At 37.7% G+C, this 13,683-nt stretch overlaps 1 protein-coding gene across 3 annotated transcripts in view; it reads left to right on the top strand.

The window, feature by feature from the left end:
• Positions 1-1,694, top strand: part of LOC114654627 (aminopeptidase Q-like) — a 93,760-nt gene extending 92,066 nt beyond the window's left edge. For 2 of the 3 annotated variants that reach the window (XM_051929419.1, XM_051929418.1), the window contains exon 20: positions 1,277-1,694. In XM_051929419.1, the coding sequence (XP_051785379.1) occupies positions 1,277-1,438 (162 nt within the window). In that variant the 3' untranslated portion in view covers positions 1,439-1,694. The remainder of the gene's footprint in view (positions 1-1,276) is intronic. The other variant, XM_051929420.1, reaches the window with a different exon arrangement.
• The last annotated feature ends 11,989 nt before the right edge of the window (positions 1,695-13,683 follow it).

Genomic DNA, 13,683 nt, shown 5'->3' with positions numbered 1-13,683 from the left:
GACACCCTGTTTCAATAGCTTTCTGCAAAGAAAATTGTCAATGCTTTAAGTAATACAACAATATTGTGAACATGCATTATTCAGCAAGTCATGATACACACCGTTTTTAATCCATCCCTGTAGGAAACTACCAACAGTGGATGCTAAATATACCTGATTGGCCATTGTCGTCACTTATCTATTGAACCACTTTCATTTAAATGTTTGAGCCACTAGAAGCTTAGACTATTTGGGTTATGTAAAGATTCAAGTAAGGTTAACATATTGCTGCTGTTTGTATTTTAATGTAAAATAAATAGATAGCTTAATTTTTAAATAATCCTATTTTAGGTAGCATATCAGTTTAATTAGGACTATTGGAGGCACTGGTTAGTGTTTTAACTTACATAAATGCTGTGGAGAAGTCCTGTTCTTTCATTTCTAAAGAAAAAAAGGCAAATATTAAACAGGTAGGTACACCAAAGCAGAAAATATGGTGTAGAAGTTGAGGGGAAAACAACAGAGCTGTACTGTACTGTACTTATATATTGTGGAAAAATGACTGTCTGTGTTTGCAGATCTTGTGAACTTTCACAGAGTGTGCACCAATGTTCAAATGAACATTCAAATGAGTTAGGGTGACGTAGTTGCATGTTGTGTGGTGGTGGGTCGAAAGAGTTTCTCTGTAATAAATATGCAATTGATTATTCACATTTATAATGAAAATGATGGTAAAGGTAGGTATTAAGGAAAGTTACCCCCTTTCGAAGCATCACTTTTTTTGGAAGAGAGTTGCAAAGCAAATTCTGTACAATGCAGGGAAAGCTGGAGTTAGTTATATTCAGTACAATGAAAGTATTTTGGTGCTCTTCTTTCTGTACAAGGCATTCAGAGTTATTCTGTACAAAGCAGCAGGGCAAGTTTATTGTTGTCAGAGGCTGTTACTCCTAATCAAGTTCTCTTTTATTTTTTTGGAACTAAAATCTAATCCTTCTCTCTCCTAAATCATCAGCCTAACCTATTGATACTTGGATGTGCCCTAAAATGGTGTTGTCAAAAGGCAAATGGATGATTAAGATTTTGGAAAAGGTCTGGGCTGTGATAGTTAGCTTAATTTACAGTGTGAGTGTCGATTCTGTTATGTTAAAAAAACAGACATCTTGTTATTTTCTGGCGTGAGACTCTGCACTGCTGGTGTTCTCTTTATACTCTTTCTAAGGCTGTCTCTACATTTCAAAATATACATGTATTAATTTGTTTTTTATGTAATTGTGTGTTTGTCTATTTTTACTTTCAGATGCTGAAATTTGTAAATACCACTATGAAGATTGATTCATATTCTTTAGTTGTTCTAAGAATTAATGACGTCAAAGAAATGCGCAGTGATTTTAATACAAAATTTCAAGCAAAAATACAGAACTGGTTAAAAAATAATCTGCATATCCCAATGTTTCAGTAATTCTTAGGAAGAAGTAAACTGCATTTTCTTTTTAAAGCAGTGAAATAACAATGTCATTTTTTCACAAATCAATGCAAAATATACAAAATAAAATTAAAATTTGTTGACTAAAATGAAATTTTTAGAAAACTGGTTTCTCTACCTGATGCTATTCATGTGTAACAGTGTAAAAGATAAGTTTGTTATGCGTTATACTGTTCACATATAGAAAAGCTTAATTTTTAAAATATTGAGGACGGTTCTATTCAATAAGGGCGCGCACAAAAAAGACGACCTTCAAAAGGGCGACCTCAATTGGGCGAGGAGAATAAAGGCGCGCGTAAATAAAGGCGAGCTTCAAAAGGACGACCTCAATTGAGCGCCGAATAAATTAAATTAATTGTCCTTGATTATGCTAATAGACCGCATCTCGAATATCTACGTGGCATTGCACATAATCTACAGCTTCAAGTGTAACTTGCTTTCACCTTTTTATACATTCAGTCATTGCCTTAATCTAATTTTCTGTAATTTTGAAAACAACGAAATATAGAGAGCTTTAGAAATAGTTCGTTAGAAGTTCATGCATTAATTAATTGGATGTTTTAATATTCTTGCTTTCACATTGCCTTTATCTAATACATTTTCTGTAATAATTTTGTTGCGTTTGCCTTTATTCGCTGCGCCCAATTGACGTCACCCTTTTGAAGCACTCCTTTATTTATGCGCGCAGTTATTCGGCGCTCAATTGAGGTCGTCCTTTTGAAGTTCGCCCTTATTTACGCGCGCCTTTATTCGGCGCTCAATTGAGGTCGCCCTTTTGAAGATCGCTTTTATTTATGTGCGCTTTTATTCGCCGCGCCCAATTGAGGTCGCCCTTTTGAAGGGCGCCTTTATGTGCGCGCCCTTATTGACGGATACCATTGAGGACCACTTGTTTATGGTGTCCCTTGCTAAGCATATAAGAAAAGCAAGACTAAAGAAGACTGTTTGTCTTATACTAGATTGTGAGATATCTTCCAGATTTTATTCCAGTCTGCTAACTGCACAACACAGAAGTGAAGAAGAAGGAAAAACAAGTTGGAGATGATGAGATGAGATGAGATGTGTTACAGGCTGTAAAAAGTTTTGAGAGCTGATGTCTAGTGGATCATTTCTTCTTGAGCCTATACAAGATTATTTAAAAAAAAAAAAGATTTAAAAGGTATAAAATATACAGTTCATTGATAGATAACTTACTGCTAAATTAAACAATGGCTTAGGAAAAATTCTGTATTAACTCCAAACGTTTGTTAAGCCTAAGATACAGGCCCAGCAACGTGTTTCTGAATGACAGTACTTTAGGATTTAAAATTAGTTTGTAAATAAAGTAGAAGGTGAAAATATGAGTAAAAGTGCTTTAATTGTATTACTGGGGTGCCTTTCAATGATGTACTGTTGCAGTGCATGTGATTTTTATGGCAAACAGACCCTAATTCTAATATTTTGTTACAACACTGCTGATATATAAAGAAAAATGTCTCATAACAAAGTTAGACAACTGTGTATTTCATAGTCAAGCCCTTAAGCTTTAACTTACATAATTAATGTGAAATACAATATTGAAGGTTTTTGAGTATGGTGACCATAAATTATCTCCATAGTCAAAAATGTCAGTTTTGGGCATTACACATGTAGGTCTTTGATAAATTTCATGACTAAGTGCCCAAAACTGAACCTTTTCATCCCTGATATAGCAAATGGTAAAGAGCACATGAATTTTACAACATATTGCAGGAACCTTTTTTTAAAATTGCTAGTTCAATATTGCATGTTTTGGATTTTCCAAAATATACGGCCAACTTAGAAATGGCACTCTTTTTTTTTTCGGGAAAACACTGAGTTTGAATAGTAAATTTGATTGTATACAGTACTGTTTTCTGGATTTTCAAAAGCAAAACAAGTTACCAAGCTTTTTGTGATCTAGCTTTCAATAACAAAAACATTTTGTGGATGTTTAAATCAATTACTTTAGAAAATATCTTCCAAGGCCATTTTTTGTGCCCATCATTAACATCTGCCTTTTCAAGCTGGGTTTGAAGCTGAAAGAAAATGAACTGAGCAGCGTTTTTAACAATTAAGGCATACTGTCTCAAAGGCTACTGCACTAGTAAATAAACCAGCTACATTAGGGTTATGTTCTCAGAATATTGTGTGTCTGACTTTTTGTGCACATTATTTGTTAGTGTGCATGCATCCTTTTCTAGAGAGGATTACACAAAGTAAAAAAGGAATTCCAAAATGAAAGATGTCTCACAATTTAGGAAGACTGCATTTGAAAAGAGTGTTTAAAGTGAGAGGGGACGGAAGAAGAAAGAATAAGGAAGCACTTCAACTGTTGGAAATCAGCATGCATGGGAGAAAAGTAAGGTGTGCTGCTGCATTTTATTGTCTCTAGTAACAGTTCTTGGTGTTATCCCTGCAAGCCCTTATTGTAAACCTCGTCAAGGAAAAGCTAATGAGCACCCTAAGAAGTGACCTGTAAAGATCTCTTTCACTTTCACCTCACTATCACTACGAAGCTGTAGCCAGCCCTATCATTAATATACTCCAAAAAAGAGACAAAAACCCATACAAAAAATGTAGACAAAAAATTGGATGGAGGAATGAAAAACAAAATGCAGGGAACACACTAAGTAGAAGACAAGAAAGAGAAAAAAACAAGGAAAAACATAACAATGGCCATCAAGAAGATAATGTCTGGCAGTTCCAAGAAATTATCAAGAAAAATCTGACAATTCATCTGGCACTGATCAGCCCCCTTTTAAAAGATTCTTTGCTGCAACAAGCATGTTAAGCACAGCAAATCGCCTGCAGGCATCTAATAACAGAGTACAGATATGACTGGGACAGTCATTGAGGTGACAATATAACAATTACAATTGACAACTACGGAACACCAAAAGTAGCAAAAATGGATAAATAAAGTAAACATTGGCAGCTGAGAATCCTCACAGCAACACTAATTGTTACCTTATCAGAAAACGTAACAAAATAATGTTAAATTACTAATTGTTTGAAGATATTTGATATTTGAGGCAAAAATATAAAGAAAAATGGGAGGAAACAGATAATTTAAACATGTTTGATTGACCTATATCTATATCCTCTCCTTTAGTAAGTACAATAAACTGTTTACTGTTTTTATTTTAAAACGTCTACTATAAAAAGAGTGAAATCTTTTTAAAACCAAAATAACATTTATGAAATTGTGAAATTGTTTACTAAATTATTCAATAATTATTAAGGATATGTACAATTGAAGGCATTTAATAAAATATTGTTTGACTAACACATTGTCTTTATAACTTGTATTGCTGTAATGTACACAGTCTTATTGGTGTCAACAAGAGGATATTGTACCCAGCCTGTCCTTTTTTGACAAGTTTCCATCAAGTTAATTTTATATTAAACAACAAAATGAAAGGAAGAACATGTTCCTCAAATGACATAGGTCTTCTGTGCTTGGGAGTTTCATAAGAAACATTAGGTCTACCATAATAGTATGAACCAATTGATTCCCATAAAAAAAAAAAATCAGAAACTTTATTTTATCTAGTTAGGAGATAAACCGCAACCGCATCTCCTTAGTATGTGTTCAGCCCCCTTTTTCACAACGCGAGAGGCAATGACGCGAAGTGCACACCGGGGGGGAATAACTCATTCAGTACAGCTTCATTACTGGCAAATATCAAGAAACAAAAAATGAATGAAATGAAAATAACAATCTCTTTAAATTGTATATCCAGTTAACCATACCTGGGGGCGGGTATATATATATATTGTAGCAGTAGAGGCATGTGTCCACCTCTTGCACCCTCAGGTACCACTCCAAACACCAGGTAATAGTACAATTCTTCTTTATTGTACAGTACTCACGTGCACAAAGCACCCTCCACTCCATACTACTCATATAACAATAAATTATTCACAAAACCAATCCTCCTTCTCCCAGACACTTGGCCACCCTACCTCCCAGCTCAGCTCAGTGTCTGGGCTTTCCCAGAGTCCTTTTATACACCCTGACCCGGAGGCGTTCCGGCCCAACAGTCCAGTTCCTTATTCCTTCCGGGTCAGGGTAAACAGTCCTTATCTTCAACCTGGAAGCACGTCATCTCTCCTGCTCACGTGACCAGGACGTACTTCCAGGTTATAGGGCACATATGAGTCCACGGGCTTCCTGACAGCGACTCCTAGTGGTCCCCAAGGTATCCAGCAGGGCCGTGCACAACAACTACATAGTCCATGAGGCCCTGCTGGAACTCGGGGCACGTTCATGCTGTTGGGGAGAGCTCCTCCTGGCGGCTGGGGGTGAGGGCCGGAATAGGAAGCCGGCAATCCACCACAATATATACTATATATATATATATATATAAAAATATATACATACTGTATATATATATATACTGTATATATATATATATACTATACATATATATATATATATATATATATATCTATACTAATAAAAGGCAAAGCCCTCACTGACTGACTGACTCACTCACTCACTCATCACTAATTCTCCAACTTCCTGTGTAGGTGAAAGGCTGAAATTTGGCAGGCTCATTCCTTACAGCTTACTTACAAAAGTTAGGCAGGTTTCATTTCAAAATTCAAAGCGTAACGGTCATAACTGGAACATCTTTTTTGTCCATATACAGTAATGGACGGCAGCTCGCTGGCCGTGGGAGGCGGGGTTGCGTATCGCGTCATCACGCCTCACACGTAATAACGTGAACTGACTGTGAAGGAGAAAGGACGGCCTTATATGGCATTCGTTTATAAAACAGCGAACAGGCTGTGTAAAGGCAGCTTCACAAAAAAACAGATCCTTAACAAATTGTTATTGGTATATTTTCCCTCAGTTTAAAAAGGTTTTCTTTTCTTCTTAATAAAAAGTTAAAAGCAGAACTTCGCCGCTGCAAAGCGCGCCTGACTTTATTGAAAAGAAACTAAACTTGCAGTGCCGCTCTTAAATGACGCGCTGCTATTCAATGACACTTGCCTATCGCCTGACTTTATTGAAAAGAAACTAAACTTGCAGTGCCGCTATTCAATGACACTTGCCTAACGCCTGACTTTATTGAAAAGAAACTAATCTTGCAGCGCCGCTATTCAATCACGCGCCGCTATTCAATGACACTTGCCTAACGCCTGACTTTATTGAAAAGAAACTAAACTTGCAGCGCTGCTCTTCAATGACGCGCCACTATTCAATGACACTTGCCTAACGCCTGACGTTATTGAAAAGAAACTAAACTTGCAGTGCCGCTATTCAATGACACTTGCCTAACGGCTGACTTTATTGAAAAGAAACTAATCTTGCAGCGCTGCTATTCAATCACGTGCCGCTATTCAATGACACTTGCCTAACGCCTGACTTTATTGAAAAGAAACCAAACTTGCAGCGCCGCCGCTATTCTATGACACTTGCCTAACGTCTGACTTTATTGAAAAGAAACTAAACTTGCAGCGCCGCTCTTCACTGATGCCCCACTATTCAATGACACTTGCCTAACGCCTGACTTTATTGAAAAGAAACTAAACTTGCAGTGACACTATTCAATGACGTGCCGCTATTCAGTTACACTTGCCTTGCGCCTGATGAGCCAAGAATTAGGGCGAAACACGTGTCGCGTACTCTTTGCATTATTTGACAGTAAACTATTTTCAACCATTCTATGATCTGCTTCTCACAACTGAAGGCACCGTGGCTGATGTTAGCTGACTTGCTGGCCAACCATAAGCGTTACCTGGTAGGTAACCACCCATACAATCAGATTGTGATTCAGACTATGAATGCCGTGAATGTAATTACCCCGATCTACATGCTAGAGAAAACCTCAATGAAGAAGAAACAGTGTGTAAGCATACATATTAACACATGTGCAATTAAACATGTGCATTTACGGGGTGATTTCTCAGGCTTAAAAGCTCGCCTTTTATTAAAAAGGTAAATGCAAACTGTTTTCATTCTGAAGGGCACAAACCATGTTGGATTTCAGCCGTTAAACGTGCAAAAATGTCGGTACACCAGATAAATAAGCGCAACATATTATCAGTTGTATGCTTACAATACATATAGAAATGTGTTAATCGTTAACTAATAGTATGAGATGGTGTTTTTCGACTCGCGCCTTGATTTAAACGATTCCATGTCTTGGTGGGTTTGCATAGCTTATTGTCAATATCTTTACACCTCTTTTTAAAACTTATTGACTGAAACGGGCTTTCACGAAAAAAGTTAGGGCTTTGCTACAGGTTACACCCTCCACAAGTTAAGGAAGTAATAATAAAGGTATACAGTAATCCCTCCTCCATCGCGGGGGTTGCGTTCCAGAGTCACCCGCGAAATAAGAAAATCCGCGAAGTAGAAACCATATGTTTATATGGTTATTTTTATATTGTCATGCTTGGGTCACAGATTTGCGCAGAAACACAGGAGGTTGTAGAGCGACAGGAACGTTATTCAAACACTGCAAACAAACATTTGTCTCTTTTTCAAAAGTTTAAACTGTGCTCCATGACAAGACAGAGATGACAGTTCTGTCTCACAATTAAAAGAATGCAAACATATCTTCCTCTTCAAAGGAGTGCATGTCAGGAGCACAGAATGTCACATAGATAGAGAAAACAATCTCTAGCAAACAAATCAATAGGGCTGTTTGGCTTTTAAGTATGCGAAGCACCGCAGCACAAAGCTGTTGAAGGCGGCAGCTCACACTCCCTCCGTCAGGAGCAGGGAGAGAGAGAGAGAGAGAGAGAGAGAGACAGAGTTTGTTTTTCAGTCAAAAATCAATACGTGCCCTTCGAGCTTTTAAGTATGCGAAGCACTGTGCAGCATGTCGTTTCAGGAAGCAGCTGCACAAAAGATAGCAACGTGAAGATAATCTTTCAGCATTTTTAGACGAGCGTCCGTATCGTCTAGGTGTGCGAACAGCCCCCCTGCTCAATCCCCATACGTCAGGATCACAGATAGTCAGCGCAAGAGAGAGAGAAAAGTAAGCAATCTAGCTTCTCAGCCATCTGCCAATAGCGTCCCTTGTATGAAATCAACTGGGCAAACCAAGAGGAAGCATGTACCAGAAATTAAAAGACCCATTGTCCGCAGAAATCCGCGAACCAGCAAAAAATCCGCGATATATATTTAAATATGCTTACATATAAAATCCGCGATGGAGTGAAGCCGCGAAAGGCGAAGCGCGATATAGCGAGGGATCACTGTATATTTCCGTTTTATTTAAACCTTTTATGTTCATATGCATAGCCCCATTTGGCTGTTTTAGTTTTTTTTTTCTTTCTTCAGTAATATTTAATCTCCTTAAAGAAAAAGAACATATGCATTTTACTTTTTTGGTATCTCTTTAGTTATATTTTAGTGTAAAAGGATAACCAGTACTTAAACCTTTTATGTTACTTTATAAAGTTATTTTACGCAATGTTGAAAAATTAAAAAGAAAGCTACATATTTTGGCAGCTGTTGCTTTAATTTTCAATGAAATGAAAAAAGCTTTCCAAGAGAAAACCTCAATGAAGAAGAAACAGTTTGCACTATCTAAAAAGGAGAAACCCTCATTTATAAAGGTTTGCTGCAGATGACTTAACTGAAAATAAATGAATAGTTCCTATGTGTATAATACATATTTATCTATTTGACTTATGCCTTTATTCCAGCAACTTGCAACATCTGAGGTACAATTTGTTACATTACTTTTGTTTTTTTGCAGCACAGGCAGGTGAAGTGACTTCCTCAGGGTCACACAGTGGTGTCAGTACCAGGATTTGAACTGACAAGCTCCGGGTTTGCTGAAATATTACTGAAGAAAGAAAAAAACGAAAACGGGCAAATGGGGCTATGCATACAGATGTCCATCCATCCATTATCCAACCCGCTATATCCTAAATACAGGAGCCAATCCCTGCCAACACAGGGCACAAGGCAGGAAACAAACCCCGGGCAAGGTGCCAGCCCACCGCAGGGCGCACACACCCACACACCAGGACAATTTAGAATCGCCAATGCACCTAACCTGCATGTCTTTGGACTGTGGGAGGAAACCGGAGTACCCGGAGGAAAACCAGACAGACACGGGGAGAACATTCAAACTCCACGCAGGGAAGCGAACCCGGGTCTCCTAACTGGCACCTTTCACTGCGCCACCATACCGCCCGCATACAAACTTAAAAGGTTTAAATAAAACAGAAATATATACCTTTATTTTTACTTCCTTAACTTGTGGAGGGTGTATCCTGTAGCAAAGCCCTAACTTTCTTGATGAAAGCCCCTTTCAGTCAATAAACCTTAAAAACAGGTGTAAAGCTAAACTTACAACGCACTATGGATGTATGTATATATGTATATTTAGGTATATGTAGATATGTGTATATGTAGATATGTATATATATATGTATATATGTATATGAATATATATGTTTACATAACCTCTTTACACACTACTTCTCCGCTGCAAAGCGCGGGTATTTTGCTAGTATATATATATATATATATATATATATATATATATATATATATGTATCTATCTATCTATCTATCTATCTATATATATATATATGTATATATATATATATATATATACACACAGTGGAACCTCGGTTCATGACCATAATTCGTTCCAAAACTCTGGTCGTAAACCGATTTGGTCGTGAACCGAAGCAATTTCCCCCATAGGATTGTATGTAAATACAATTAATCCGTTCCAGACTATATGAACTGTATGTAAATATATATTTTTTTTTACGTTTTTTTTAAGTTTAAGCACAAATATAGTTAATTAAACCATAGAATGCACAGCGTAATATTAAACTAAATGTAAAACATTGAATAACACAGAGAAAACCTTGAACAACAGAGAAAACTAACACTGCAATAGTTCGCGCTATAGCGCTACCAACCGCTGGCTAAAAACACTTTTTTTTAATGAGTTTTAAGCACAGGGAAAAAAATAAACATTTGAAAAAATCCATAATTTAATAAACCACCAAGAAAAGTAACATTGCAACAATGCACGCTACGAACCGATCGCTGTAAACAGAAGTGAAAACAAAATCAAGCCCAGTGCATTCTTTAACTGCCTTCCTACCTTATGCGTCCAGCCCCCTCTCTCTCGCACTGCCTGTGTGTGTGTGCGTCTGTCTCTCTCTTGCGCTGCCTGTGTGTGTGCGCGTCTCTCTCTCTCGCACTGCCTGTGTGTGTGCGTCTCTCTCTCTCTCTCGCACTGCCTGTGTGTGTGCGTCTGTCTCTCTCTCGCGCTGCCTGTGTGTGTGCGCGTCTCTCTCTCTCGCACTGCCTGTGTGTGTGCGTCTCTCTCTCTCTCTCGCACTGCCTGTGTGTGTGCGTCTGTCTCTCTCTCGCGCTGCCTGTGTGTGTCGCGCTGTCTCGCTCTCTCTCTCTTGCTCGCTGCACAGGAAATGCACAGGGAGAGACTGAACATGTGCAAACCGAAAGGGAAACTGGCTTGTTCGTATAACGAGTGTGTGGTCGTGAACCGAGGCAAAAGTTTGGCAAACTTTTTGGTCATAAACTGATTTGTACGTGTACTGAGACGTTCGTGAACCGAGGTTCCACTGTATATATATATATATATATATATATATATATATATATATATATATCTACACTAATAAAAGGCAAAGCCCTCACTGACTGACTGACTGACTGACTCACTCATCACTACGTAATCACGTGAACTGAAAACAAGGAAGAGATTTACAGCACAAGTCAAACGCGGGAACAAAGGTAAATGACGTTAATTGTTGACTGTCTTTTAATACTGTGTACTTGTTGAGTGTCTTTTAATACTGTGTAAGCATACATATTAACACATGTGCAATTAAACGTGTGCATTTACGGGGTGATTTCTCAGGCTTAAAAGCTCGCCTTTTATTAAAAAGGTAAATACAAACTCTTTTCATTCTGAAGGGCACAAACCACGTTAGATTTCAGCCGTTAAACGCGCAAAAATGTCAGTACACCAGATAAATAAGCGCAACATATTATCAGTTGTATTGTATGCTTACAATACATATAGAAATGTGTTAATCGTTAACTAATATTATGGGATGGTTGTTTTTCGACTCGCGCTTTGATTTAAACGATTGCATGTCTTGGTGGGTTTGCGTAGCTTATTGTCAATATCTTTACAGCTCTTTTTAAGACTTAATTTAAAAAGGTTTTCTTTTCTTCTTAATAAAAATTTAAAAGCAGTACTTCGCCGGTGCGAAGCGCTCACTTAACTCCCTTACGGGAATCGAACCTCGGACGTCAGCGCTAGAGGCTAAGCCCCTAAAATTGCGCCAGGGCGTGTGGTTCGTTTATTTGACAGCATGTAGATCGGGGTAATTACATTCACGGCATTCGTAGTCTGATTCACAATCTGATTGTATGGGTGGTTACCTACCAGGTAACGCTTATGGTTAGGCAGCAAGTCATCTCGAAGTGATCACTCGAGTGAACGCAGCTTCACAAAAAAACAGATCCTTAACAAACTGTTATTGGTATATTTTCCCTCAATTTTAAAGGTTTTCTTTTCTTCTTAATAAAAATTTAAAAGCAGTACTTCGCCGGTGCGAAGCGCGGGGATTTGAGCGACTGACGCATACAGACATATTCATGAGTGCAGGTACTTCGGAAAGAAAGCACCGTGTAAACCTAAACTTTAAATTAAGTTCATAGACCTACAAAAGTTTGCCATTGATTTGAGGCAAGATTGCTTTTCTCATGTTCAACTATACGTTGCATTCTTAACAGTAAGCTTGCACAGCTTGGTCATATTACAACCTGAGTGCTGAACTGACAACGTCATATACAAACAGAACTATAACAATCGTAATAAACAAACAAAAAAAAAACGAAGAACCCTTGGATTTAATAAAAAGGCTCTTTCCTTGGCGAAGCAAGGAAAAAGGAAGACCTTATATGGCGTTCGTTTATAAAACAGCGGAAAAGCTGTGTTAAGGCTGCTTCACAAAAAAACATCCTTAACAAATTGCTATTGGGATATTTTCCCTCAATTTAAAAAGCTTTTCTTCTTCATAAAAATTTAAAAGCAGTATTCGCGGGGATTTAGATATATATATATATATATAGAGAGAGAGAGAGAGAGAGACAGAGAGAGAGAGATATAGATATATATATATATATATATAGATATAGATATATATAGATATACATATATAGATATAGATGTATATAGATATAGATCTATACTAATAAAAGGCAAAGCCCTCACTGACTCACTGACTCACTGACTGACTGACTGACTGACTGACTGACTCACTCATCACTAATTCTCCAACTTCCCGTGTAGGTAGAAGTCTGAAATTTGGCAGGCTCATTCCTTACAGCTTACTTACAAAAGTTAGGCAGGTTTTATTTCGAAATTCTACGCGTAATGGTCATAACTGGAACCTGTTTGACTGACTCACTCATCACTAATTCTCCAACTTCCCGTGTAGGTAGAAGTCTGAAATTTGGCAGGCTCATTCCTTACAGCTTACTTACAAAAGTTAGGCAGGTTTTATTTCGAAATTCTACGCGTAATGGTCCTAACTGGAACCTGTCTGACTGACTCATTCATCACTAATTCTCCAACTTCCCGTGTAGGTAGAAGGCTGAAATTTGGCAGGCTCATTCCTTACAGCTTACTTACAAAAGTTAGGCAGGTTTTATTTCGAAATTCTACGTGTAATGGTCATAACTGGAACCTGTTTTTTGTCCATATACTCTAATGGAGGAGGCGGAGTCACGTATCGCATCATCACGTATTACGCCTCCTACATAATCACGTGAACTGAAAACGAGGAAGAGATTTACAGCACAAGTCAAACGCGGGAACGAAGGTAAATGACGTTAATTGTTGACTGTCTTTTAATACTGTGTACTTGTTGAGTGTCTTTTAATACTGTGTAAGCATACATATTAACACATGTGCAATTAAACGTGTGCATTTACGGGGCGATTTCTCAGGCTTAAAAGCTCGCCTTTTATTAAAAAGGTAAATGCAAACTCTTTTCATTCTGAAGGGCACAAATCACGTTAGATTTCAGCCGTTAAATGCGCAAAAATGTCAGTACACCAGATAAATAAGCGCAACATATTATCAGTTGTATTGTATGCTTACAATACATATAGAAATGTATTAATCGTTAACTAATATTATGGGATGGTGTTTTTCGACTCGCGCTTTGATTTAAACGATTGCATGTCT

The sequence above is a fragment of the Erpetoichthys calabaricus genome, chromosome 7 (genome assembly GCF_900747795.2).
Source record: "Erpetoichthys calabaricus chromosome 7, fErpCal1.3, whole genome shotgun sequence".
Taxonomy (NCBI): Eukaryota; Metazoa; Chordata; class Cladistia; order Polypteriformes; family Polypteridae; genus Erpetoichthys; species Erpetoichthys calabaricus.
Note: the sequence above shows the minus strand (reverse complement) of the source record. Positions and strands in the feature narration are given on the sequence as shown.